The sequence below is a fragment of the Pelodiscus sinensis genome, chromosome 4 (assembly GCF_049634645.1).
Source record: "Pelodiscus sinensis isolate JC-2024 chromosome 4, ASM4963464v1, whole genome shotgun sequence".
NCBI classification, from domain to species: Eukaryota; Metazoa; Chordata; order Testudines; family Trionychidae; genus Pelodiscus; species Pelodiscus sinensis.
The window spans coordinates 89,361,519-89,389,000 of record NC_134714.1 but is presented as its reverse complement, the minus strand read 5'-3'; the positions used below and the strand labels follow the sequence as shown (position 1 = coordinate 89,389,000).

Sequence of the window (27,482 nt, the reverse complement as noted above, 5' to 3'; positions counted from 1 at the left end):
CAGTAACCAACCAGTAGTTTAATTACTGCTCTTTGCTTCTCATAGCTCAGAAATTGACCTTTCAGTGGCTCTTTTCCTTGAAGTAGAACAAAAAGAATCATAGATAAAATTTTTAAAGTGACATGCTGCAGCAGCTCTCCACATAGATAGGTAAACAGATGATTCCTGCTTTAAACAGTCAGACAAGGTATCTACTTCCATTTGCTTTTGGAAAAAGAGTATGTCCTCCATCGTATTGTGAGAGTCCTTCGTAATGGGCTCTGGCATGTAATTTTGTTTCTCTGAGCTGAAGGGCCAATTTTTTTAAAGCCATTTTCTTCTGAATTATATCCCACTTTAAGGTCAGTATGTTCTGAGTCTTATTTTATACACCCATCTTTGAGTGGCACAAGATACCCGGTAGTTAGCTGTCATAAATAAAGAAACTGAGGATAAAACAAGAAGCAATGGGCTTAAACTGCATTAAGGGAGGCTTAGGTTGGACGTTAGGAAAAACTTCCTAACTGTTAGGGTGGTTAAACACTGGAATAAATTGTCCAGGGAGGTTGTGGAATCTCCATCTGTGGAAATATTTAAGAGTAGGTTAGATAAATGTCTATCAGGGATGGTTTAGACAGTACTGGGTCCTGCCATGAAGGCAGGGGCCTGGACTCGATGACCTTTCGAGGTCCCTTCCAGTCCTAGTATTCTATGATTCTATGAAACCGTTTCATACGGAATGCATTTCGAATAACATATTGGGGTTGAATAGGCTCTGTCAAAAGGCTGTTAATGGCTATGAACAAGCTGTTTACAGTGACGTCTCTGAATTTAATTAGTTTTCCACACAAATGCCTCTGACAAATTTGGGCTTAACTTTGCCCTTTGATTTGTGAATGCACATCTTTATTATTTGATATCCTATTTGTATTGCAGTAGCATCCACAGGTACCAGTGGGGGATCTTGCACCCTATTGTGAAAGGCACTAACACACTTAGAAAGTGAAAAGAATGTCCCTGCCCCAAACTGTTTACCGTTCAGGGAGATCAGAATGAATCTTGTGATGCCAGTTACAATGTATTAGCCGATTGTTGGCTCTGTTGAATATATCTACATTGCAATAAAAGACCCACGGCATGAACATGTCTGGCCCAAGTCAGCTGATTAGGGCTAAGAGGATATAAAATTGCAGTGCAAATGTTCAGTCTCAGGTTGGAGCCTGGGCTTTGGGACCCTCCCCACTTGTGGAGGTCTTAGAACCCAGGCTCCGGCCTGAGTCTGAACATCTACACTGCAATTTTGTAGCCCCCCTCAGCCTGATGCACACTTGGGGTATGTCTAGACTCCATGCCTCTAGCGACAGAGGCATGTAGATTAGGCTACCCGGCATAGGGAAATGAAGCGGGGATTTAAATAAATTTAAATGAAGCAGCGATTAAATGGCTGCCGCGCTGTGCCGATCAGCTGTTTGTCGGCTCAGCGCGCTAGTCTGGATGCTCTATGGTCGACATCAAAGGCATTTGTCGACCTCTCCGGTATGCCTCGTGGGATGAGGTTTACCGGGGAGGTTGACAAATGCCTTTGATGTCGACTGCGGAGCGTCCAGACTAGCTCGCTGAGCCGACAAACAGATGATCGGCACAGCGCGGCAGCCATTTAAATGTAAATGAAGCATAGCTGCTTCATTTTCCTATGCCGGGTAGCCTAATCTACATGCCTCTGTCGCCAGAGGTATGTAGTCTAGACATACCCTTGGTGCTGTGGGGTTTTATCACAGTATAAACATATCATAAGTGGTAGTGTATTTATTAAAAGGTTTCCAGAGTATGTCTCCTGTGTTGTGATTTCTTAGTTCTTGCTCTAATATTTGGATTGAGTATTCTGGCACCCCTGAATCATGGCTTTGGAATTTTCACTTATTTGTTGGGGAGTTTCCCGTTTTCCAAAAGACTTTTCCCTCTTAGCAAGAGAACTCACAATGTTCCAGTGAAAAAGACGACTATTATTAGCACTGAGTTTTCAGATGCAATCCTGTAATGTACAGAATGCTGTTTCAGTTAAGCTGTACGGCATGGCTGAACATACGAGATTTGTCTGAATTTAGTGTGCAGTTTGATGCCTGAGTGCAGCAAAATCAATTTTGCTAATGTAATAGTAGCCAGTAATGTGCATCCCTTCTTTAACTGCACTTAAACACTCTTCGTATTTTTCATTGCTAATTCATTTACTGTGAAAATCAGTTTCCACTTGGGAAAATAAAAAGAAATACTTATGATCAATGAAAAAAGTAGAAAAGTGTTTGTGTGTGAGCAATACTTTTCTTTTTTCTTGGAATATTTCAATTAATATATCACATCAAATCTTGTATATCTCCACACATTTTTAAATGGACTTTAAAAAAGGGATCTAAACAGGTAGGGCATTCTGCCAGCCTTTCAGTAATGAAATGCACCACTGTGACTCCGAACTTGTCTCCTTATGAATTAGTAGTAGCCTGGCCCATCATGGATGCAGCCTACACCTACACAGGTTTAAATTTCCACAAGGACTTACATCCAACTTTCAGAGGATTCAAACTTCCCTTCTGAGGATTCAGTCTCCTTGGAAGAGACAGGAGAGGGGCAGTCTATTAGAAGCAAGAGCAGTTGACCAGGCATTTCAGTTCAGACTTCAGCTGGAGATGCCTGTATGTCCTATCCACATTTAAAACTGTAGCTTATGTGATGGCAGTTATGAGTTTCTCCTTTCTTGTCAGTCATTAGCATTTCCTGCGGCTGAGCCTACATGATGAAATAGACCTTCCTTTTTCTACAAATGATTTACCCATAGATGCTGAGCAAAATTTGTGAAGAACAAATACAAAATTAATAGCAGTCGCTTCTCTTTTGGTTTTTTGTGTCATTAACTATTTCTTTAATTTATTGCGTTATTCATGTGTCTTTCCTAGGAGACCTGAAATGATGGGGTTGCTGTCTCTGTGGGATATGGTGCGCCTGGTGAATATGCTAATTGTATTTAGATTTCTGCGGATTATCCCTAATATGAAGGTAAGTGTACCTTGCTTTTACTTACTTCCTCAATTCTCAACTAGGCAAATGATTATAAACTTCCTAGAATCTTCTCAGAACAATAACCCTTTTCATCTTCAGATGGATTGCATTGAAGAGCACCTGAGTTGGGTTTACAGCTTGGAAACTCCTGGCTCCTAGTCCTTTTTCCAGGCCATTAAACTGCAGCTCTCTTTCTTGTCATTGCTTTCTTCGTGCATCTAGTTTTCTGTGGTCAAGCAGCAGGGAAAGTTGCTGATGCTATTGGAACTGACTTCACTGTTTTAAAACATGGAGTCTGTACATTCAGTAGCATGCATGAAGCTTTCATTGACTATATCTAGACTGCCAATTTTTGTCAGAAAAAGGTATGCAAATTGCGCGCCACAATTTGTGTACCTTTTTCCGATTATTTTTTTGGAAGAGGCTTTTCCAAAATTTGGCCCGTCTACACTGTGCCAAATTTTGGAAAAACCTCCTCTTTTTGTAGAGCCCCTCTTCCTCATGAAACGAGGAAGACAGGGCTTCTGAAAGAGTGCATCTGCTGTTCCGCAAAAATATCAGAAGAGCAGATGCATTTCCTGGATGCGGTGGAGTTTTGAAAAACTCTGTTGTCTTGACATAGCCATTGTGTTCCCAGAACTCTCGGAACAGCACTGCTGTGAGAGAAATGAGTGCATTCATGCTTGCAACAACATGCCCATCTGTGGCGGAAACTCTTCAAAACTCTGGGAAGTCTTTGGATACGCCTGGATACGGATGTGAGCTGTAATTCCAGCATGCATAGGTGTACATATACTAGCTTTGATTGAGGGGATGGCAGACCATATAAAATGACCTGGTGGTTCAGATGTGGCCCTGCAGCTACCAGTTGCCCATCTCTTTATGCCAATGGTCATGCCCTGCCCAAAATAGGGATTGGTGCAAAAGTACCAAGTTGCATATTGGTTAATATGGGCCCAAGTGTAGCTGCAGCAGCATGGGCTAGCCACCCAAGCACATCCTGTGCAACAGCCTAGGGATGTTCTCTGGCAGCTGGCCAAAGCTGCCACCCAAGTTGCTGAGGCCACACTGCTGTTGGTAGGACGCTAGTTTGATGACAGCTAGCACATGTCTGTCTGCTCAAGCTGGAAATTCCCGCTGCAGTGTACGCTTGCCCTGTAGCTGACCTTTAGTCTAATGCTCTCCCTCTTGAGCAGCTGAGTGAGGAACTTACAATTGTTGCCAGGTGCTGTGCAAGCTTTCCCACCCAATTTCTAGAACAAGTCCTGTGTTTGGAGGGCATCGAATGGGGTTTTTGTCATTTGTGTAAATAACTACTGAGGATGAGACAATAGCTTCATTTTCACTTGCAATCTAGGTCAGAGTTTGAACCCAGATTCACAAAGGTGAAATGCCCGGGCACTTTTCTTTGTGGCTGAAATGACTTCCTACATTCTCTTATGAAGACCAACCTGCTTACAACACAAGCCCAGTTTCACCCCATATTTGAAGAACTGATTCTGTATATGGGAATTTTCCCATTAAAAGTGAAAAAATATGACTTGTTTCAAGCTTGCAGTGAAACTGTGGCTGTGTCTAATATCTCAGAATATTAGAGAAACCAGATGGGGTGAGGTAATATCTTTTATTGGCCCACCTTCTGTTGGTAAGAGAGACAAATATCTAAGCCACATGGGAGTGATCTGGGAAAGGTACTCTTAGCTGAAGAAGAGCAACTCCTGGGACTTAAAAAGTCTGTATTGAAAATGTGCCAGACAAGTGTGCAATTTTGGGACAATCAGAGTTAAGTGGATTTCTTAGAGATTCAGGAGGAGAGGATTACTCAAGTTCCCTAACTCTGGTTATGTAAAACCCTGGTCTTTTACAGTTTTGCCCTGACTTAATGTTTGTCTGCTGATTTATCTGTTATTGAAGGCCAGGGTAAAAGGTCTAAGCCATTTCTGCCCAGTCTGCATTCTTGTTCTGGATAGAAAAGAGATCTTAACTTGTAACCATGGAGGGAAAAACCTACTGTGGGTTTTGAAGACTGAAGTAAACCTACCAGAGCCTTTGGCTGGGGCTGGGAGTGACCGAGGATAAGCTTTTTAGCATGCGTGAAGTTCTTTCATTGATATGTTTTCTCTGTAATCCTTTTACCTTAAGAATAAATGTGTTTACTTAGAATGAGCCATGTGCAGACATACAAGTAGCAGTGCTCTTCAGAAAGAAAGCAAAGTGCAGATACTGGATTTGCTGAGGATATTTCAGTGTTACCCAAGGAGCTGTGCAGCCTTGAAGCTCCCATTCAGCAGGGAGAAAGAAAAAAGCGAATCTGCTCAAGAGAGATGAAGGCTGGGAGCTTGAAAACTTTAAGTGGAGGGGAGCTCAAATGACGCCCCCATGCCCCCTTTGTTTGGGCCAAAACTTTGAAAGGTCTCAATTCTCTGGGTTCTAGTGGCCGCCACAGTTCACCTCATGGTAAGGCCAGCCCTGGCATTCACTTCCCAAGGATGTATAGCTTTGTTCGTTAACTGTACTCAGTATGTGGAAATCCATCGGTGTAAATCTCTGCTATTACTTGTATTATTGTAGCAGGTAGGAGCCCAGGCATGAGTCAGGACCTTGCCACACTAGACACTGTACTAGAAGTGCAAAGTATTAAACTGTGCTTTATTTTCCCAGCCTGCCATCATTTTGTATCATTTTTGTTACAGTTTTAAGCCCTGCTAATATATTGTATCATAAAATATTGTTAAGAATTCTGTGTTTTGTTTTAGTTCATGGCCTTGGTTGCTAGTACACTGCTGGATCTGGTGAAAAACTTACGAGCCTTTGCAGGGGTGTTGGTGGTGAGTTACCATTCAATTAAATTAATGGAGATTGCCTATCTCCTAGAACTGGAAGGGACCTTGAAAGGTCATAGAGTACAATCCCCTGCCTTCACAGCAGGACTAAGTACCATCCCTGACAATTTTTGCCCCAAATCCCTAAGTGGCCTCCTCAAGGATTGAACTCATAACCCTGGTTTAGTAGGCTAATGCTCAAACCACTGAGCTATCCCTCTTCCCGAGATTACCACTCTTTCTATATTATGCTATAATAAAGGGTACACTTTCAATAGAGAAAGCCAGGGAATAGTACATACACTGTTTCCACTAACAATGGCAGAAGCTATATGTCTTTTGTCCATCAAACAGCACAGTAGCTGTTTTTTTTCTTGCCCCCTAACAGTTCAATCCTTCCTAAGTGATCAACACCCTCATTTATTATTATATGTGGAGCTAGTAGCAACTTTCCATTATAAGACCATGTTTTCAGTTGCTTATAACTTTTACCAGTCTGTAAGCCTTCAGGCTGAAATTTCCTGTCCAGTGTTTTTGCCTCAGGCTCTCTTTTAAATTTCAGCTAAAACAGTTCAGCCATGCCCATTAAGAATGTTAAGGAAATATATTTTTCCTCTGTTGGAAAAAAAGCCCTAAACAGCTGGAGCTCTGAGCAGATTCAAAATTTATATCCGCAGCTATAATGTGGGTATCCACGGAGCAGCGGAGCTCTACCAGGAAAGCAGCCGTATGTCAGGCCACAGCTTCTAGGAGCCAGTGCACAGCCCAAGCAGCTTCTGTGGCATGTCTGTACTATCCACAGCCCTGCCCACTTAGGAAGGCACCAGGCTTGCCAACAGCCGTCCCTGGCTGTACTAGACCATGCAAGTGGGTACAGTCTGAGACCGGTTTTGGAAATAGGCTGAGCACACTCAACTGTCACTAATTTCAAATATTTTTGTTAAAGTTGGAGTTTAAGTTCACTTGATCTTGAATGATAAAGCCTTATTATATTTATTGTTGATCTGAGAATTATTTTATTCCAATGTTAGTCTGCAACATATATTATGAATATTATAATGTTAATTATCTATTGGCCAGCTTCTCTTTTAACTGTTGAATGTGTATGCTCGCCTTAATTTTATAGTTGGTGTTACAAGGAATAAAACAGGTTTATCATTACTAACCCAGATGCCCCACCTACTGGCAGATTGTGGAGCTATATCAGTCAATTGTAGTCAACATAAAATCCTCTTGTGTGTAGCTCAGTATAATCCCCTTTTCCTTCCTGGGACTTTTAGAATAACAATATAGAAACATGAGACCTGGAATTATCCTGGCATTTTTTCTAGAAAGCTCATGTTATTTCAGGCCAGCCTAGGAGGAAATGATACTTTCTTCAGTAAGACTTGTGAAGCATTGACAACTCTTTGAAGGTTATTCTAGGGCAAGCCCTGATATGTGATTAAAATTTTCAAAAGTGCATGAGTTGATTTCAAAATGTAAGTCTTGTTTTTGGACTTAACAGGCCCCTGCCCCAGGTCTCCCAGCAATGCCACTGTAGTAGCAGTGGTTCCCGGAAACCCAAGCCCTTTAAATCCCCACTGGAGCACCACATTGTACGCTCCAAACAGCTCTAAAGGCGGGGGGAGGTGGGGTGGTCTAGGTGGTGCTATGGGCTGCCTGCCCTGGCTTTGTTCCTTCCATCTGAAGTCCTTCCCTTTTCATGGTGTGGAGCTGCACCCCCACCCGCCCACGAGCCTGTTGAGGCTGTCTGCTCCCCTGCTCATTGATAATCAATGGGAGTTGGTCCTTTTTCAAAATTGGGAAAATGCTTTGAAAGCACTGAAGCACTTTTGAAAATTTAACTTTATCATGATTGCATCTGTGCTATTACAAATGTTTCTGGTTAAATTGAAATAGCTGATTTAAATTTGGTCAGAGTTTATGTTTGGTAGAAGCTTGCTTTTAGGAAATTGCCCAGAGTCCAACAGCAATCTTCCCATAACTTTTTAAAAATCCCAATAGAAAGATTTTTTTAACAGTCACTCCTCTGTGGTGTTTGTAGTTCAGCTATCACAGCTCTGAGAACCAAAAAATGAAACTTCTTATGAAGAAAAGTGACTTCATCAGGTTTTTTTAACAGTTCCTAGCTGAATGGACTACAGAAAAGAAAGCATACAGCGTAGATCAAAAAAATGAGTGGGCTTTAAAAATTCTTACACCTCTAATAACTCATTGCTTTGTTTTAAACAGATTTCCTTACCTCTGTTATACCATGGCTACGTCTAGACTGGCATGATTTTCTGCAAATGCTTTTAACGGAAAAACCTTTCAGTTAAAAGCATTTGCAGAAAAGAGCATCTAGATTGGCACGGACGCTTTTCCGCAAAAGCACTTTTTGCGGAAAAGCGTCCATGCCAATCTAGACGCAGTTTTGCGCAAGAAAGCCCCGATCGCCATTTTTGCCATTGGGGCTTTTTTGCACAAAACAGTTTTTAGCTGTCTATACTGGCCCTCTTGTGCAAAAACATTTCCGGAAAAGGGCTTTTGTCCGAACGGGAACGTCAAAGCATTTGTGCAAGAAGCACTGATTTCAGACAGTAGAAAGTCAGTGCTTTTGTGCAAAATCAAGCGGCCAGTGTAGACAGCTGGCAAGTTTTTCCGCAAAAGCACCCGCTTTTGTGGAAAAACTTGCCAGTCTAGACGCAGCCCACGATTTTAGATTGACTCTATTTCTTTTGAACATTGTACAGTCTCTGAGGAGCTTATCTTACAGTACTCAGATTTAGTTTTTGAGCCTTTTAGTGACTAATGTTAATGTGTATTCCTTTCCAGGTAGTTTTCTATGCATTTGCTATAACTGGAATAGTGCTATTTAAAGGCGCTGTTGTTCCTATGGGAAATATTAGGTAAGATTTTATTCTAAATGTGTGGTATTTGGAAAAATTCTCTTGGTTTTTGAAAATCCACTGTATAACTCTGCTCTTATCTCTCTGGACTCTTTGATAAGTATCTCAATCCTCAGTATCCTCTTCTGATTATAGTACCTCTTTAATTTGTGTTGGGACAAGATTCTTGGACTCGCACTCTGAGTCTTTTGGTTTTTCTTCCTTCTCTTTCTCTTCCTTTTTCTCCAGTCTATCACTAATCTCTTAAATCTTTCAGGTGTCTCTCCTCCCCTCCCCCCATTATTCTATCTTTCCAACTTCCAACCACTATTTTGCATCTCCAGGAATGCTCATCCCCTCTTGGAAATTTTCAGGCTCCTTTTCTGCTTTCTCTGTAACTAGTGCTCCGTTTCTGCCTATACTCAGTGGAAGGTACTCAACTCAGTAGAAGCATTCTACCAAAGGAAGTGTCTATAGCATGCTATAATAACTTTGCACTCTAATTTCACTGTAGTGTTGTCAATGCAACTTCCGGTAACAGCACCTTTCAGTGTGGGACCTACGAGCAGTTGGAGTATTGGCCAAACAACTTTGATGACTTTGCTGTGAGTCTGGTTGCTAGTGGATTGTGTTCTGTGTTTTCCAACAGCTACTGATAGTGCAATAGAGCACTCAACCTCTGTTTCATCTTGTTCCTTAGGCTGCAGTAGTGACTCTCTGGGATGTCATGGTGGTGAATAATTGGCAAGTTTTCTTGGATGCATTTTCAAGATATTCAAGTCCGTAAGTAATAAAGCTGGTACCTAAAGAAACCACACATCTTATGATCTGGGAGTGAAACTATTGTCTGCTTGCTACTATGGAGCTGCTTCTCTTCAAATCCCCCGAAGTATTAGTAACCAAAATTTGCTGCTTAATGGACAACTATGTGTGTATGTAAACTAGTAGTCCAGTACCCAGTGGGCGTCATATTTAGCAATAATTTGGAATCTTTACTAGCAGTTGATTTAACCCAGAATTGAATTGACCAGGGAGATTGAACTCCATATGAGTTTGCTTCCACACATTGTACGAATTCAAGGCCTACTTAAAGGTGTGTGAGTAGATCATTGTGGAGAAGCGTGTACTACTGTTTTTATCCATTCTGTGCATAAATGGAAGCATTCAGTCTCCTCTGGTTTCAGTCTAGCATATTTTATTTGCATCAAGTAGGCATTGATAAAGTTTAAGAATCTTGATTTTCTTTAAGTTAATTTTTCCTTTGGTATCTTAAACTTAGTTGGTTAAAGCACAATGAACTTTATACCCTGGCAGTTTTGGTGGAGCCAATATTTTACTCCATATTTTTCAGAATTCATACTGTGACACCGGTCTGATATGAGTGTGTTTTTGTGTGAGGAGTGTTTGGGGGTGGATTCTGAGGAGGGATAGTACATTTATCCCTCTGCTGATTGCAATCCAAACTTAACAAATGGTTTCTCTCAGACTATGGTTTTATTTATGAAAATAGTGCAGCTTTTTACAGAAAAAAATGTAAGTCCATAGCAATGCATATTCCTGGCTCTATCTAAGGGATGAAGGTGGTGGATAATAATTTTCATTAGAAGGTGAAATTGTCAGTCTCCTACTATTGTTTGTATTTTTATTTTTCTTGTCTTTAATATCCTTCTTCAGGTGGTCAAAGATCTATTTTGTGGCCTGGTGGCTAATTTCCTCTGTCATCTGGGTCAATTTGTTCGTGGCCTTACTTCTGGAGGTAAGGGAATCCGTTTTAGCTGTCAGTTCTTGAAAAGTGTGAGTGTTTTTATGCAGATCTATTGGAGGTAGAGTTTTGCCCTTATGCCAAATTGAGAATCTAGTGATGGATTCAATTCTAAACTTGTCCAGGCTTAAGAGGACATCTAGTGGTAAGCGTCTATGGACATAATAATTAAAATAGCTTTAGAGAACATTGTCCATCCAATATCCTCTAATGGGAAATGAAAAGAGAATATTACTATTAGCATGAAGTATCCCAAATGTTCTTGTGTATGTCTGATCACCTTTGGCACACAATAACTGTATTAAGAGGGAATATGCATTTTTTGGATGAGGCCACACATACCAAGGTCCTGCCAGTTTTGTGTAGCCATTAAAGACTCCAGAGCATTCATTGCAAGGTATTTATCCCAGGATCATTTGGACAGCATTTTTCCTGCTCCCTTGTTATTGTATGCTACACTGTTTGCTTTCAAGCCAGCTTACCCATGCATATTGGCTCCTGCGGTTCCAGCTGTCTCCCTCCTTGCTGCCTCCTACAGATTTGCAGCGTAATGCATGGTGCCAGGACAGGCAGGAAGCCTGCCTACCACCCCACACTAGTCATCGGATAACCCTACAAGCAAGGTGACCCAGTGTCTGACATTATGCAACCCAGTGCTGGGTCACGACCCATAGTTTGAAAACCACTGGTGTTTAGAGTATGGTCATGATGAAACAGGTTTTAAACATGGTGCTGAAATTAGTGTATAAAAACATTGCCACGACAAACCTACAGCTTCACCAGTCACATGTCTCTGCATCCTCTCTGAAAGTCTCAATAACTACAAAATAGATTCTGGACTACTGACTTCAGTTCCAAACTTTCTCTATTAGTGGAAGATCTTCCACATTTTGGGACCAGATGTACAGAGAGATCCATTGACTTCTTTCTGCAGATTTGCTGCCTATATCTGGCATGGTGGCTTGGATGTGGGTCTGTGTGGCAGGAAACTTAGTTCCTGCATGAATTGTCCATCTACCTCTTGCCATTGTACAGTAAACTTCAGATAATCTGGCACCTTTAGGACCCGGGGGGGGGGGGCCTATGAGGGGTCTGGGATGGAGTGAGGGGGGTGCACCCCTTGGCGCTACGGGACCAACCTGGAAGCACCCCATCTGCTCTGCCCCAGACTTCCCCAACTCAGTCACTGCTGAAACTGACCAGCAGCTGAAACTGACCAGCAGCTGACTCCAGGAAGCCCAGGGCAGAGCAGCTGGAGTGCTCTGCCCTGGGCTTCCTGGAGTCAGCCGCTGGTCAGTTTCAGCAGCGGCTGACTTGGGGAAGTCTGGGGCAGAGTAGATGGGGTGCTGTCGGGTTGGTCCCACAGCGCCAAGGGGCGATGCTACGGGACCAACCCGGTCAATTTCAGCAGCGGCTGAATCGGGGAAGCCGGGGGCAGAGCAGCTCCAATTGTCCGGCTGCCCGGAGCACTTCCGGGTTCCAGATTGTGCAGGAGTGCTTGACCATTGGATGCTGGACCACTGTAGTTTTACTGTATAAATCAAAGCAAGCAGACAAGCAAGAAAATGTATTCTTTCTTTGATAAAGCCGTGACATTTTAACTTGGAGTATGTAAAAGAAATGGCTGAGGGGCGGGGAAGCGGGGGGGGGGGGAACCTCAACTGGTGAATGCTTGCAGGAGCACTTTAGAAATGTGAACATTTAAAAAATGTGGATATTAAAATCAGGAAATGCAATTTGTACATTGCATAGAAAGCAGGAGTCCTGAAGTTGTTTTGCTCTATTTTTACTTCCACCATTCTCTCACTGTGTGACCATGAACAAAGTTACTCATCCCTATCTGAGGCACAGAAACATAAGCAGTGATTTACCTTGAAGGGATGTGTTGAAGTGTTATGTTAATTCAGTGAAGTGTAGAAGTAGTATTTTGGTTTATTATTATGGTTTATTATTTGGTGTATTAGTATTATTTTGGTTTATTGGTATGCATAGGCAACTGCATGTGGATGCATTGCTGTCTGTTTTGTATTCATAAAGAGGAACCGTACTGAAGGCTTCGTTTCTAAGAACATTCCTGTTCTGGACTTTATTTAGATTTATACATCTCAACCATGCAGAAAATATAAAACCTAAACCTTATATCTAAAGATACTGAAACTAGCCTTTTATTTCCCTTTCTCCTTCCAATTGCAGAACTTTATTCACAAGTGGGACCGTCACTCCCATCGGCGGTCTCTCTCAGAAATTGAATACCAGACCACGGTGGAATTAATGTTCAGGTGAGTCACACTGGGAGTATGTGGCTAATGAGAACCTATTTTTAAGGCTGCTAATCTCCTTTTTCAAAGACCTTGTCCCAGACAGGAACAAGATGTGAGGTTTGCTTCAAGCATGTTAAGTAAGAGTGGAAATCTTTCAATTGTTCACCTGGAGCAGTCCTGAAGATGCTTTACTTATGCCTGCCAAGAAACTTCCACTCCTATGATGTTGGGAGAAGAGGTGCTAGTAATGAAAAACTATTCTAGTTGGGAAGGATAAAATGATCCAGATTCTTGGCTTTATGTTAAGCTCTGGGTGGAGAGTTGATCATGTTGCATAAGTAGACGTTGTCATACAAATGTAATGTGCAATGGCAGCGTTGGGACTGGGAGCATGTTCTCATTTGACAAGCTTTTTCAGGGAAACTCATCTATTGACCTCAATTATGTTGCAGTGTGTGCAGGAAATTGCTTCCCTTCTCCTTATGGGAAAACAGTTGCTGGCTTTCTATGACACATCTGTAGAAGGATGGATCACTCACAACTAGATGTATCATTAGGGAGCATCAGCCTGTTTTAATTTCAATTCTTTGCTCCAGTCTTGAAATAAGCACATTATATCTCAGTACTTATGTTGCAAAAAATATTGAAAAATTTCCTTTGCTGCCCTAAGCAACTTAAGCTTTTTGCTTTGTAGGGATGTTTTGCAAGAACCTACAGAGGAAGAGCTGATAGAAAAGCTGCACCAGCATCCACACCTGCAACTGTGTAGATGACAGACATACGCGAGGACTAATTTTTTTCATACCATTTTTTGCAATAAGGTTATCAGCTGGCGGGCTGATGCTGCAGTGAAGTGGAATGGATTTTCTGTAAAGTACTACTAACCTGAAAATTTATAACAAAGCATATAACATTTTGGTTGACGTTTCGATTTTACTTTTGAACACCACTTACAATACAGAGGACTTGTACAGGGATTTTTTTTTATAATCAACCCCTTTTAAAAATATTTAAATTCTTCTAATTTGACTTGATTTTTAGAATTGTTTGATAGGAATATGCAGTTGTTACTTTTATTAATTATATCAGGGCAAGGAGTTATAATTTTATTTAATTTTTTAAGAAGGAAGGGAGTATTAAGACGACAGTGCACTTTAAAATGCAAACACTTATAACCATTGTGCTTGCTGCTCTTTTGCACCATAAATAATGGAACTGCCTATTCTGGCTTTCCGTGCGTGCCAAGATCAGTGCCTTGAAATTCTTGAATGAATTAGGCACTCGTGCTCTAGATGCTCAGCCTTTTTGTAATAAGGGAAGATGAAACACTATTTTTATTGAAATATGATGCCAACATTGTTGTATTTACTAAATGTTCATAATGATACATTCCTATTCAAAACTACTTATTTAAATTCAGGTCAAAGCTGGAGATTGTGATACAGACAATTTCCTTTTGTTGGTGAGTGCTAAGGGCTGTGTCCATGTTGTGGTTGTATGATATTGATAACATTATCAAGGTCAGTATAATTTTGGATGGAACAATCGTGCCTTTGTTTTGCAATCTGGAATAATTAAGCTCTGCTTCAGACACAATATCATCATCTTGCTTTGAAAATGAGCTCTTCTGTTGCATTCTGACAAGCCTTGTTTTCCCTTCTCCTGTAGTAAATGTGGGTAGAAGCTGTTGGTTCACACCGAGCCAGAGTTTGTTTATCTTTGCAAGAATTTTAGTGGAAACCCCAGTGCAACATGTAGTCATTTATCCATTTTGGGTAGATGGAAAGCAAGCAATCATGTTCAGGCTTCCCCTCATAAACTGTACCCGGATATAATAAATTGTGTTTAAATTCAAGGGAGTGGATGTGGGATAGGATGTGGCACCAAAATCATTGGGGATCATTTCACTTTCATTTGAGCTGGGTGGGATCAATCCTGCAAGGTGCTGGGCCCCTCTCAGTTCTTACCGTAATCCATAGAAGCTTGAGTATACGTTCTATTGGTCACTATCATAGCCCGTGTACTTTTTCCCGTCAAATTATTGTGATACACTAGGGATGTGAAAGAATAAACGTGTACACGGTTAATATGAGCATGTGCTCATTGGTTAACATGCATAGTTACATGAAGACTGCCCTCCCCTTCCCTGGCTTCCTCTGTATCAAAGGAAGCAGTGTGGGGAGAAGGGCAGGCAGGAGCCACTTCCCCTTGCATGTAAGCGTGTAATCGCTGAAATTTTCAGTGGTCACACACTTACCTAAATAAATGCATTTTAACAATTATAGGTCTCACATGGTACCACTTGCTTTGGTGACCCACCTAACTCTTGGGTAAATAACTTTTTCATAATACATACATAAATCCTAAAAGATGTGGTAAGTGGTGACTGTGTGTCCCATTTATACCTTAGTATCACTCCTAACAAGGCATTTCACTGGACTTTTCAGATCAGGTCACCATTAAATCACCTAACACATTTGTGATGGATGTTTAACACATGTCAAGTCCCTTACTTGAGAGCTTTATAACTAGAATAGATAAAATCAGCCCCAAATACACTGGCAGGATCCATCCTGCAGTGACAATGGCAAGGATCAGATTATTTGATATAGTAGGTTGCTTCTGTTTCTAATTTCCCTGATCCATTTAGTCAACAAAGGATTTTAAGTAGCTCTGCAATTGTCATTCCCTTTCCTGAATAGTTTTTTTTCTTTCCTGTTTTCTCTCTAATGCTGGCAGCTGAAGCAGAATTTGTCTGGAGTTTGGGGCATTTGATCTCAATAGCATGTGTCTGTACCATCCACTTTCCAATGTTGTCTAGAACATGCTTTGGGAGCAAAGAATTTTCTCGCCCATTGTGTAGTTGAACTTGTGGAACAAATGTAAGTTGATCTTTAAGTCACTCACAAAATCATTATGTGTCTGTGTGGTCACCTCACATGCTATCACCTGTGTGTTTCCTACTAGCCCACCTTTTAATTAATTCATTGTGCACTCTGTGGCATCAGAAGCTTTCTTTTATTTTTATACAGTCTAAACCTACTGTCTGCCCCATTTCTATACTCCCTTTTTTCATGGGATGTCGTCTTTGTGGTGCTTTCCAGTGCTGGTTAAACTTATTGTATCAGAAATGAGGGAGGGGCAGAGAGCATATTAGGTCGTCTACTCTGTCCCTTTGGAATCCCAGGATTATCCCCTTTTTTCTAAGTTTTTTTCCCCAGTCTTCCACAGCAAGACTCTTGCACAGTTGACTAGGTCCCCCCTAGTCTGATGCAGTAGGAAGATAGCACAATTTTTTCTTAGTTTAGTGTAAGCCAGTTACTCTGAGTCCTGGTTATTAGAGTCCTTAACCTCCTTAAACAGCTTTTCTCCTTGCTGTTTTTATCATCTATCTAGTTGATGAATTAAGTGTGATCATCCTGCCAAATGAGGCTGCCAGTCGCTGTTGGCCTGAGATGTTTGCCATTCTGTTTTAGCTCTTCATTTTTATTTGACCATGATATTCCATTGTCTGCCCCAGCAGCATGACTTGGTGTGATAGTCAAATGATCTTCATAAATCACGTCTCCTGTATGCAATCCTTACATGTGAATAGATGTGCAGAGAACAATCTGTTTTAGTGATTGTTTGTTTATTGTTTCTATGTTGGACTGGGAATGTAATGCAGAACTACATGCATGGAATAGTATGTCTAATATAAATTGTACTGTAAGCAGTAAATGACTGATGCAATTGTTACGTTTTAAATGCACAGAGACACGAACAGGAGTGTATGCAATTATGAGTAGGAGTAAAATAGAAGGCTTAATTGATAAAAATGTCACTTTTATTCCTTTCTTCCATTTACATGTTTTAAATGTTGAAGGACCTCCATATGTAGTTTGGTCATCTGAGGTGCTGAGCTCTTCTTATGACATGCTGTGCACTTTCCACACCCATCGATTTCAGTGAGAGTTGAGTGCTAAGTGGTCAGCACTTATTTTGATCAAACCTATGTGGATTTACTATTTATGCTGTGTTGTGTAATCTGGACACAAGATGGTGATTTCTCTTGCTGAGGGTGGTTAGATGAGACACATACAGACACAACACCTGGAAGAAATGACCATCTGAAAACTTTGGAAAAATGCTTTGAAACCATAGCTTGATTCTCATATGAAGCTAGAAAACCAGATTTGTTGCTGTATCTTCAGAGGATTTTTTTTCTTAAGGGTTGCTTTCTAGGAAAAAGCTGTTCTGTAGAAATGAAAAAAACAACAACCCCCAACCCAAACCATCATCCATGACCACACAGAACTTCACAGTGTGCTTACATATATTACTGTTGCCATGCAAAACTTTTTAGTGACATCTGGATTGTACCCCAGATCTTCCTATTCCAAAATCACAAACCCCTCTCACTAAAGGAGAAACCTCTGTATAGCTACAGTTTGGGGAATAAAGCTGAGGTGTTATGACTCTATTCAGTAGACAGAGACCACACAAGCATACTGTTCAATGGAGAAATGTATGAAGATAAGTGTTCAAAACTGCAAATGAGGTAGACATTATAATTCCATTACTATGCACATGTTACAATGCATAGAGGAAAGCCTGTCATTAGCAGGCAAAGTCAGGTGCAAATTTAATTGAATGAAATGGGGAAAACAGACTTTATATTTTCTCTGCATTTGTATTAATATCTGTAATGTGCTGCTGTGTGTAAATCTGTGTGCATGGTGTGCTGGCAATTGCTGCTTTTGCAAACATTTGTTTTCTAGGTTTTTAGAGCAATAGAAAAATTATCCAGGGTCCATTAGTTATTCTCAAGCTGCAAGGTCAGGTTAGTTTAAACACTCAAGTATGGTGCTGTCTTTTATCTTGTGTATGTTTACAGGGTTTATCTTTTCACCTGCTGATAGATCACATGCGGTGGCAGCTGTGCATACTGTTAAGCTCATACCGCGGCTTAACATTCCTTTATCCAAACCAAGCATTCGGGGAGGGGGCAAGCGCTGAAGCTAAGCAGCTCATGCCATCCCTGCACAGAAGGACCTGGGCCAGGTCCCATTGTGGTGTAGGGCAGGGAGCACCACCTTGACCCCCCCCCCCGACTCATCTCAGAGAGTGCTACCCTGCCATGTGGGTCAGTGTCAACATTTGCCATGACCACACCAGTTTCCACTCCCAGCAGCCTTTGCACCCCAGAGACCACTGCATGTGCCTTTCTCCACTTTGAGAACCCTGTGGAGGAGGGGCGGGTGTTGTCCCAGCCCTAGCAGCATAGTCTGGCTGCAAGATAAAAGTAGCCATGCTGCTGAGGAAGCCTTGACTGTGCCATTGGTAAGTATCTGTGTTTCTGAAACTTACAGGTGTAGATAATTTAATTAAAGCTGTATCAACATTTCTGTTAGATTGATGAGTAGGCCACCAAGCATACCTTTGCATGTCTATTTTTGTCTGGATTGGGAAGATGCAACCAAAAATTGCGACTCAAAAGATTTGAGAACTCAGCCCCTAAAAGCGTGAAAACTGCTGAAATAGCGACTGTTTCAGAATTCCATCCCCCTGTATCTTTGCTTTTCATTAAAATCAACCAACCAAAATAAGAGCAGAATGTGTCAACCTCCTCTTCCAGTTTCTATAGGTTTTCACCATGATATCTTGACGGTATATGGGCTCAGTTCAAAGCCTGTTGAAATTTGGTGTAAGTGTACTGATTTGATTTTAAAGGATGTTAGCTCAGATCCGATAGCTGCTGCCTTAGGCGAAACAGAGCTTTCAGTGTAAACCTTTAAATGCTGGAAAGGAGGAGGATTTGGGGGGTATGAGAGTGAGATGGTAGTGTGGGCAGCGGGCTTTGTGAATATTTCAATTCTGAGCTTTTTAAATTCAACATTACATATCCTGTTTTTGCTTAACTTAATGCTACCTGCTGTAAATAAGTCTTCTGTTTACTGGTAATTCATTTACCTTTGTTTCTATCTCATATTTCACAAAGTCACACACAGACATTTTACATGAACTGTCAGTAGCAATGGGAGTGCTCTAAATGAGCATTTTCTCACATCCTTCCTTAATCCTGTGGAGTGCAGTTGGGTGATTCTGTAAATTTGTTTTGAATGGTTTGTTTCTGTTTTGTCTGCTCCCAGTCTCCCAATTGTTCATTGGTTCCCCAATTTATTGATGTTTGTTCTTCCAAAGTGAAATGTGTACGTTTTTACACAATGAAACCCTACAAAAATCATCAGTGATTTGATGATAACCAAATTTAGACTTAAGATAAAACTTTGTTTCCTGAACTGGAAATGGGAACTAAGCACATCAGGAACCTGAGACGCGCCTGAAAATTAGGCACGTAGGCATTTTTGAAAGCTTTACCCCTTAATGCTTTTTTTCATTTATATGCATTTTTTTGTGTTTTCCTGTTAATACATATCTCAGTAGCCAAGAATGATGAATGCTTATAGATGCCTGGGACTGTCAACTTGATTTTCAGGAATTGTTGTGCATAAACAACCTTTTAAAATCATTCCCCTTTTATTCTCTTACAGGTTGAGCATGCCTAAAAGTTGAGACACTCAAAATTGTTAGTCATTTGTGAAAATCTAGGTTAACAATCATAAAAATTAGTCAAGTGTCACAACTTCTCTGTAAGCTACTTTCCCCGTGTTACAGATAAATTGAGGCAGGAGAGATTAAGTAATTAGCCCAAGGTCACATGGCAAGTCTGTGGCTGAGGTGGGAATAGATCCTAAATGCCCTGACATCCTTAACCACAAACCTAGCCTTTCTCCCTGTAGAGTGGAGTGTATGAGCCAGAATTATTCTTTGTGTTTGCAGAGCTGTTGTTTTCTCAACATGAAACTAGGGAAAATGTTCAGAAAACACAAGTCTTAGAGATTATTTTTTTAAGACTAAATATATAGTGATGTATGTAGCCAACTATTTAAATGGCCCCCTATAATTATCTCCTTTGCAGAGTATGTGAAGAATGTCAAGACTGAATATAAAATGTAGTTGCTAGGTATAATAAGTGAGTGTGGGTTTTTAAAATAGTGCCTTAGTGAGCTAACAAACTATTACATTCCTAGAGAAAAATGATGGTGTGCAGTTGCCGCCACTGGGCGTGCATGTGGCTGCCAAAGATGGGACTTATGCTGTGTCATGAATTATCCATGTTACTTATGTGGGAAAACCAAAATGTCTGCTATGGCTCACAGTTATGATTCCAACCAACAAAAATATTTACTTGCAAGTACAAAATGAAACACACAGTCTCAAACATTCCAGTCATTTAGATTTTAGCTCTGTGGTTTCAGTGAGACAGACAATACTGCAGTCCCAAAGTCATATTAATGCAAATGCTAGAAGAAACAAGCTGGCCAGAAATCAGGCATGTCAGTGGTTTTATTAAATTGGACTTGTCAGAATCTCATGTTTTCAAGAAGGTTTTTTTGCCTGGATTCATATTGAATTTTAAACTTTGACATTTTCATACTAAGCATATTAGAAAGTTTGCTCTGAATTAAGACATGAATTTTTGTAATTTAAAACAGAGATTGCACAAAGAAATATCCCAGACTGTCCTGTTACATTTTTTTAATTTCAGTGTGACGCATTTCTTTAAAAAATATTGGGTCATCTATGTTGCAGTAAGCTAGCAGGGCAGGTATCTTGGCCTTGTTCTCTGTGGATACATGAATGGCCCTCTTCACAGCAGTATCCCAGCACCTCCCAGCTACATATGGAGTTTCCTCAAAACATCTTTGTGAGGTGGGAGTTTATTACTAACCTTCTTTCTTTTCAGTTAGCTGTGAATTTCAGGTATATGTTGTAAAAACACGTTGATATTTCCATTTTAACTGGTTCATGATTTTGCCACCATGCATACTTATCTCTTCCATGCTACTCTTGTTTATTTTTGTGTCGCATGTTGTTGTTCTATTTTTAAGTCCTTCCCAAGATGAACCTCAGTTTTTAGACAATAGAAGGAAATCTGGCAGAAATATTTTGGAATATCCAAACTTCAAGTATGAGTTGTGCTTGTTCTATCAAAGGGAGAATTTTAAAGATTTATCATCTGGTTTACAAACATTTAGGCTTTTGAATGCAGATGGGCACACCAGATCCCCATATCCTAGAACTTAGCACATAGCCAGGATTCAGTCATTTATGCAAATGTTAAAAAAGGTTGAATACCACCCAACACAAATATTTTTCTAAGTCTACCCCCCTTTCTCAACCCATCACATTCACTTTAGGAACACATAGATCCACTTCTGTAAGCTGTGGGCCAGACTCATCTGCATTTATGCAATTGATATTCTGTTATATTCTTAAAATTCAGCTTTCACAGTCTTAACACGTGGGGCATAAAAGCAAAGGATCTGCTTTTTTCAGAAGCCCTGAGCCACCTGAAAATAGAAGTCAATCAATGGAAACTTGCTCTGTGCTGGTCTGTGCTCTCATCCAAATAGTTGAATTCTTCTGCAAAATCTAGAACACAACAAGATCTCATGGCTGGAAGCTTAAATAAGCAGAGTTCAAATTGGAAATAAGCACGTTAACAGCTAGGGCAATACCAGATTGGATGCCTTTCTAAAACGTATGTGCTAATTTGACCACATGGAGTGGCTGCAGGAACTGCTGTGTGAAATTCTAATGTCTGCGTTATGCAGAATATCACACTACATGCTCATAATAGTTGCTTCTGGACTTAAAAACAGGCTAATGGTTGACAAGAGTAGATTCTGTTACCCTCCCAAAGAGGAGTCTGATTTTGTTCTATCAAATTTGTAATGCTGTGGCATTGAACTCCTGCAGTATTGGGCCATGCCAATATGGCAGGATTCTCTATAATAAAGATCCTATTGAAGTGAGCAGGACAGCCAGGCTAACCTGTATTATTTTGCTTCATTAAGTCTCTTTTCTGCATTTTGGGTTGAACTGGTTCCAAACCTAATGGGCTGAGCTGTTGCCAGTGTTCATTTTATTAAGTAATGGTCTTGGAAAGTAAAACCTGATTCTTTAATGTGGCCTCTCCTACATGTTTTAATACCGGTGAGAATAATCTTATATTTCACCAAAACTGCATGTATTCAGTTTCCAGCATCCTGGATAATTGAGGGTTCCTATTAAAAGACTTGAACAATCGGTTGCTATAGAAAAACAACTCTAAAGAACTTCTCAGTAAAATTAAAGATGAAGGTGTTAAACTCAGACAATGAAACTCAGATCAAAGTAGCCAACAGAAGGGGCCATAAGAAGAGCAGATTGTCCTTTAAACTTCACCATGTTGTGCAAGGTGCTACCTCTCTCTCTCTCTCTAATCAAGTTTCATGAAAACGCAAAGCTATTCTTTCCTAATGTAATTCAATCGGCGCCCCTGGCTGGATCAGCAAGAAAAGCACCTGCCTTGCTTGCTTTAGGTTTGGATGACAGATCCTGGTTGTCTGATAGCAGTTGGTTAATCCATAACCCAGGCATGTGGCCCCAACAACACCTGTCATCCAGGTGAGTGTTTAACCTTATTAATGCCCAAATATCATGCACCTTTTTGGCTTTTTTTTTTTTTACATTAAACACATGCGCGTGCCTGATGGTGATCATCATGAGTAGGAGTATTTAATAAAATGAGATCATAAATGTCTAATGTCCTTTTTGTTGAGCAATAAAAATTGCTCACATGCTGTAACTGAGATTTGAAGTTAACTTGCTCTCTGTGGCTAGATGAAATAAGCTGATAGAGAACACTCTTCAAAAAATTTCAAAAGGCTTTTTTCCGTGTTTATCCCTCCTTCGTCCACTGGCCCTTCCTCCTGCCTCCATTCTGGGTGGTTGTAATGTCTACTGCCATCGAGTACTGTACTGTTAAATTAGGCACACATTTGAAGCAGCTGCATGTTCGAAACCCTCCGCAGTGCTAGTTAAACCTTCATCTGAGTCATATTCCAAAATCCCTGCTTCTTCTCTGCCCTCCTGAGTGATTTGATAATTGTCCTGGGATCTGTAGAATAGGTTGCTGTGCTACCTGTTTGTGCAGTGATATTGGAAAGCGAAGTGTAGCTGAGAGTTCACATCCTGAATCAAATTTTCTAAAGCTTTCAGCGTGATTTGGTTTGTCTCAGATGCTACGTCTACACTACGAGCCTCTTCCGCAAGAGGAAATGCAAATGGAGCGTTCATTGGCATATGTTGTGCTCTCATTTGCATTTCCTCCTCGGATCGCTTTTGCACAAGAGGTTTTTGCTTAAAAAAGCGCTGTTTAGATGGCTCTTTTTTGCACAACCCCTCCCTTTCTCTATTAGCTTATTTCATCATTTGTTGAGGAAGAATGGCTCTTGCGCAAAAGGGTTTTTTTGTGTAAAAAGGAGCCGTCGACACAGCTTTTTTGCACAAAAACCTTGTGCAAAAGGGATCAGAGGAGGAAATGCAAATGAGCACGACATATGCAAATGAGCGATACATTTACATTTCCTCTTGCGGAAGAGGCTTGTAGTGTAGATGTAGCCATAGATTGGATACTTCTGTGATTAGGTTCTGAGCTTCTCCAACGTTAAAAAGGTCTTCAGTGTCAGGAACTCTGCTGGCTCCAGGCACAGTTGCATGGCAATCCAGTGAGCTTAGCTGAACCACTAGAGCATTCACCAAGTGGCTATGCTTCCTGATTGGATGGAAGAGCCAATAGATCATCATTCAAACGTCATAGCAACAGCAGGGTAGAAGTTGATCAGGGCACTCTGTGACAACAGCTGCACCAGACTTGTTTCCTGCACTGGTCCTTGTTCCAACCTCTGCCTGTTCCCAGTCAACCCTCAACTCCTGGCTGTGACCGCTGGCTTGTTTCCTGACCCCATGACTCCAGATCTGGTCTGATTCCTTAACCTAACTATTGGCTTGTTTGCTGACCACAACTGAGTTCCTTTTGGCTCTGCTGGTCTCTAGACTGACTCCTGTTCCAAACCCTTGAGTGCACTGCCTACATCCTGGTGTGTGACAGTTTGAGCAGTGCACTAAGAGATAAGATGAGACATCACCTGGTGGGACAGAAATCCCCTCTGGAAGGGTCCCAGTAGGAACCCAACTCACGCTTTCAGAAGTTGTTGGGAGTCCCACAGGATTTGTAGACCCAGGTTGCCATGCTGTGTGACCAGAACGCGGTTCTTCAGATGCAGGCACACATCCGGGCAGTCTCTCCTGTTCTCACATTCCCACAAACCCAACAGGCCATTCTCAGGACTCTGTGTCAGATGCCACTGGCTCCTTTTAAGCAGCGCTGTCTCCTGTTTATGTTGTGGCTATAAGTGTACCACATGGATCAGTCCCGAGTGGCACCTTTCTTCTTCATAGCTAAGCAAGATGGCTCCCTCTGACCTTGTGTCCATTCTTGAGCCTCCAATGAGCTCACTGTCCACAATCAATATCTCTCCCACTCATAAACAAACTCTGTTCAGCTTGGTCTTCATAAAGCTAGGCCTGTGCAGAGTGTATGGCCTCGTCAGAATCCAGCTGAAGGATGAATGGAAGACAGCATTTTAAACCAGACATGGCCATTTTGAATACTTGTTATGCTGATTGACCCATGTAACTCCCCTTCTATCTTCCAGCATTTTATGAATGATGTCTTTGGAAATATTGTTAACCAATTTGTGATCTTCTATAATTCAAATGATATTCTCATGCTTTTTCTAGAATCAAGAGCTCTATGGCCCGATGTTCATATAGTTTGATTGGCTTCACCGAAATCAACTATGTAAAACCTGAGAAATGCACATTTTGACAAGGATACAGTGGAGTTTCTGGGCCATGTTATGTCTCTTGAAGGTGCAGTAGTTCCTTGGGTTTGCAAATTTTTATTGATGATTCCTCAAAGGCTTCTACAACCTTGTCATTCCTCTCACGTTCCTACTCAAAAAAAGGGCTTTGGGAACCTGGACCACTGGTAACCAAGTGGCCTTTGGCTGCTTGGAAAAAGGCATTCACTAAAGCCCCACTGAACTCATCTGAACACCACAAAGGTCATCTTAGTTGAGATTTACTCCTTGGACTTTTGTAAAAGGCGTCTTTTCACAGGTGCTTACCAGCCACTCTTTCCCTGTGCCATCGTCTTTTGAAAAGTGATTCTTGCAGAGAAAAATTATGACTTATAAGACACGGAGCCCCTGGTCATCAGGGCTGTCTTTTGAGGAATGGCATCATCTTCTTTATGCCCCTGTTTGGACAGAGCACAAGAATTTGTAGCATCCGTACATAATACAATAAAATCAATGTCAATTCGATTTGACTTCACAATTATGTTCAGTGACTAAGAATGGGAAATCAGATGCATTGCCCTGTGTGGATGAGTACTGTGAAGTGGAGCAGGAAAACGGATACGTTCACACTCTCCCACTTTTGTCTTTGGGGTCATCAGAGGGATCATCAGATGACGAGTATCCATTCTCTGCTCCCAGCAGATTTTGTTTGCATCTTATTGTTCTAATTTCCTTATCTGGAGTTAACCACATCTTTTTAAGGGCTCAAAACTGAGAGCCTTGCACACAAGCATTTCAACACCACTCTCCTATTGATTTTTATAGCCTTTGGAAATCAGTCCCTCAGTGTCTCCCCCTGTAAAATAGGGGTAAATGCGTACCCTGCTTAGGGATACTGTGAGGATTATTTTGTTATTAGGCCTGATTCTCATGTAACTTGCACCTTGTGTTGTCACTTACCCCTGTGCCAGGTATGTATAAAATGATGACAGTCTAAATAGACAAAAGGTGGTAAAAGGGAACGGCATATTATCCTGTTTTATAAATAGGGTTTTGAAGCACAGGAAAACTAGGTGATTTACCCGAGGTCACACACAGGAAGGCTGTTGCTAAAGTGGGTAATGAAGTCAGATGGCTGGAGTCTCATAAAACCCCTGAGAAGAGATCAATCCACATTTGTGATGTAATGTCCCCTCTTAACATGTCTGTCTTTTCTGTCAGTTCTGTCAGTGTTGGGCTACATCTAGACTACATCCCTCTGTCGGCAGAGGGTTGTAAATGAAGCACTTTGAAATTGCAAATGAAACTGGGATTTAAATATCCTGCGCTTCATTTGCATAATCATGTAATGGCTCTCTTTTGAAAAAGCGCTATTTCAAAATTGAAACCTCAGTCTAGATGCGGTTCTTTCGAAACGGGGCACTTTACAAAAAATGAGGTTTACGGGATCTTTCAAAAAAGCGCCCCGTTTTTGAAAGAACCGCGTGTAGACCACGGTTTCAATTTTGAAATAGCGCTTTTTTGAAAGAGTGCCATTACATTATTATGCAAATGAAGTGCAGGATATTTAAATCCCAGTTTCATTTGCAATTTCTAAGTGCTTCATTTACATGCCCCTGCCGACAGAGGAATGTAGTCTAGATGTAGTCTTGGTGTATTTGACAGCATTTTTGCTTCTTTTCTTAAAAATGTACTCAATGCTCAACTGACAGTCTAGTCCAGGAGAACTAGGCATGCTGTCCTTTGGGGCCCATCAGTGAATGGGCAGAGGGGGCTGCTCATGAGGGACTGACCAATTTCCAGTTTTGAGCAATTTCAAGCCTTTTATGAGAGCATGGGAGGTTTTTGCAAGTAATCAGGTGGCTCCATAATTTCCCCCTTTTTGGTCACTAGAGGACGCTATGCTGCACAGAGACAAAATTGTGATGAGAGCCTGCCGGAGTAGATGAGTGCCTCAGCTTTCTGGGGGGAATAGAGGGTTGTATGAGCCAGGACCAGCATTTGCGTGGGCAACTTTCTGTGAGCACTTTATGGTTGAATTTTCAATCCTACCTATTCCACACATGCTGGAGAAATGGGGAATTGGAAGACAAAGTACGCACGCGCACACACACACACACACACACACACACACACACACACACACACACACACACACACACTTGGATTTTGGCTTGTGGATTTATGCTCTCGTGATTGTCAAGGCTGTGCTTTCCTGTGCATTTGTGTCTCCTGTCAGCAGAGGGAGTTCAAGACCCCATCTTGGACCCTTCACAGGCAATGTATTCTCCTGATGTTCAGCTGTTTGATCAATCTATATGACTATGCTTATTGGAACGCTATCAACACTATTAGGTGCTGAGGCTCCAAACTGGAGTTCAGGGTAACACAACAGTTAAAGTTTTATCAAGTCAAATCTTAATAGGAATGTTTTCACACAGTTCTGAAAATATCAGTCCTAAAAAGTGTCTATTTCTGCTGAAGCCTTTCTAGTCCAAATACTGCATGCGGTATAAAAACCAACAAAAATGAACCCCACAGTCAACAGCCTGGTATAATTTCACTATCCTAGGGGCATGGTAACACTAGACAGTTTTCAGCAACGCAGCTTCACTATGCTATTGTAAACTCTGGAATGTAGCCACTCTACACTGATAGGAGACAGCTCTCCTGCCAATCTAATAATGCTGTCCACACCGGCATTTGTGTTGGTGTAACTTATGTTGCTTCGGGGGGTGATTTATTCACCTTTTCTGAATGACAAATTTTCCTGACATAAACTGTAAGGTAGAAGATAGCCCTAGCGGAGTATAATGTAAACAAACAGCAGAAACTGTGAAAAGTAAATGAGGCTTAAGGGTAAAACAATCTTCCATTTTCAAGAATCTAAAATATTAGCATCACAGATAAAAGAGCAAGTAGTCTTCACTTTGTGGATAGTTTTAGAGAAATGAGCAATTTTATTTTGTGTTTTTTTTTTTATGGATATAGATTTCAATCCA

At 41.1% G+C, this 27,482-nt stretch overlaps 1 protein-coding gene across 3 annotated transcripts in view; it reads left to right on the top strand.

Moving 5' to 3' along the window:
• The window catches only part of TPCN2 (two pore segment channel 2), a 50,838-nt gene extending 34,275 nt beyond the window's left edge, over positions 1 to 16,563 (top strand). For 2 of the 3 annotated variants that reach the window (XM_075927709.1, XM_075927711.1), the window contains 8 exons: positions 2,928 to 3,027; positions 5,787 to 5,858; positions 8,670 to 8,743; positions 9,237 to 9,327; positions 9,423 to 9,505; positions 10,397 to 10,478; positions 12,678 to 12,763; positions 13,440 to 16,563. In XM_075927709.1, the coding sequence (XP_075783824.1) occupies positions 2,928 to 3,027; positions 5,787 to 5,858; positions 8,670 to 8,743; positions 9,237 to 9,327; positions 9,423 to 9,505; positions 10,397 to 10,478; positions 12,678 to 12,763; positions 13,440 to 13,518 (667 nt within the window). In that variant the 3' untranslated portion in view covers positions 13,519 to 16,563. Of the gene's footprint in view, positions 1 to 2,927; positions 3,028 to 5,786; positions 5,863 to 8,669; positions 8,744 to 9,236; positions 9,328 to 9,422; positions 9,506 to 10,396; positions 10,479 to 12,677; positions 12,764 to 13,439 lie in introns of all 3 variants that reach the window. The other variant, XM_075927710.1, reaches the window with a different exon arrangement.
• The last annotated feature ends 10,919 nt before the right edge of the window (positions 16,564 to 27,482 follow it).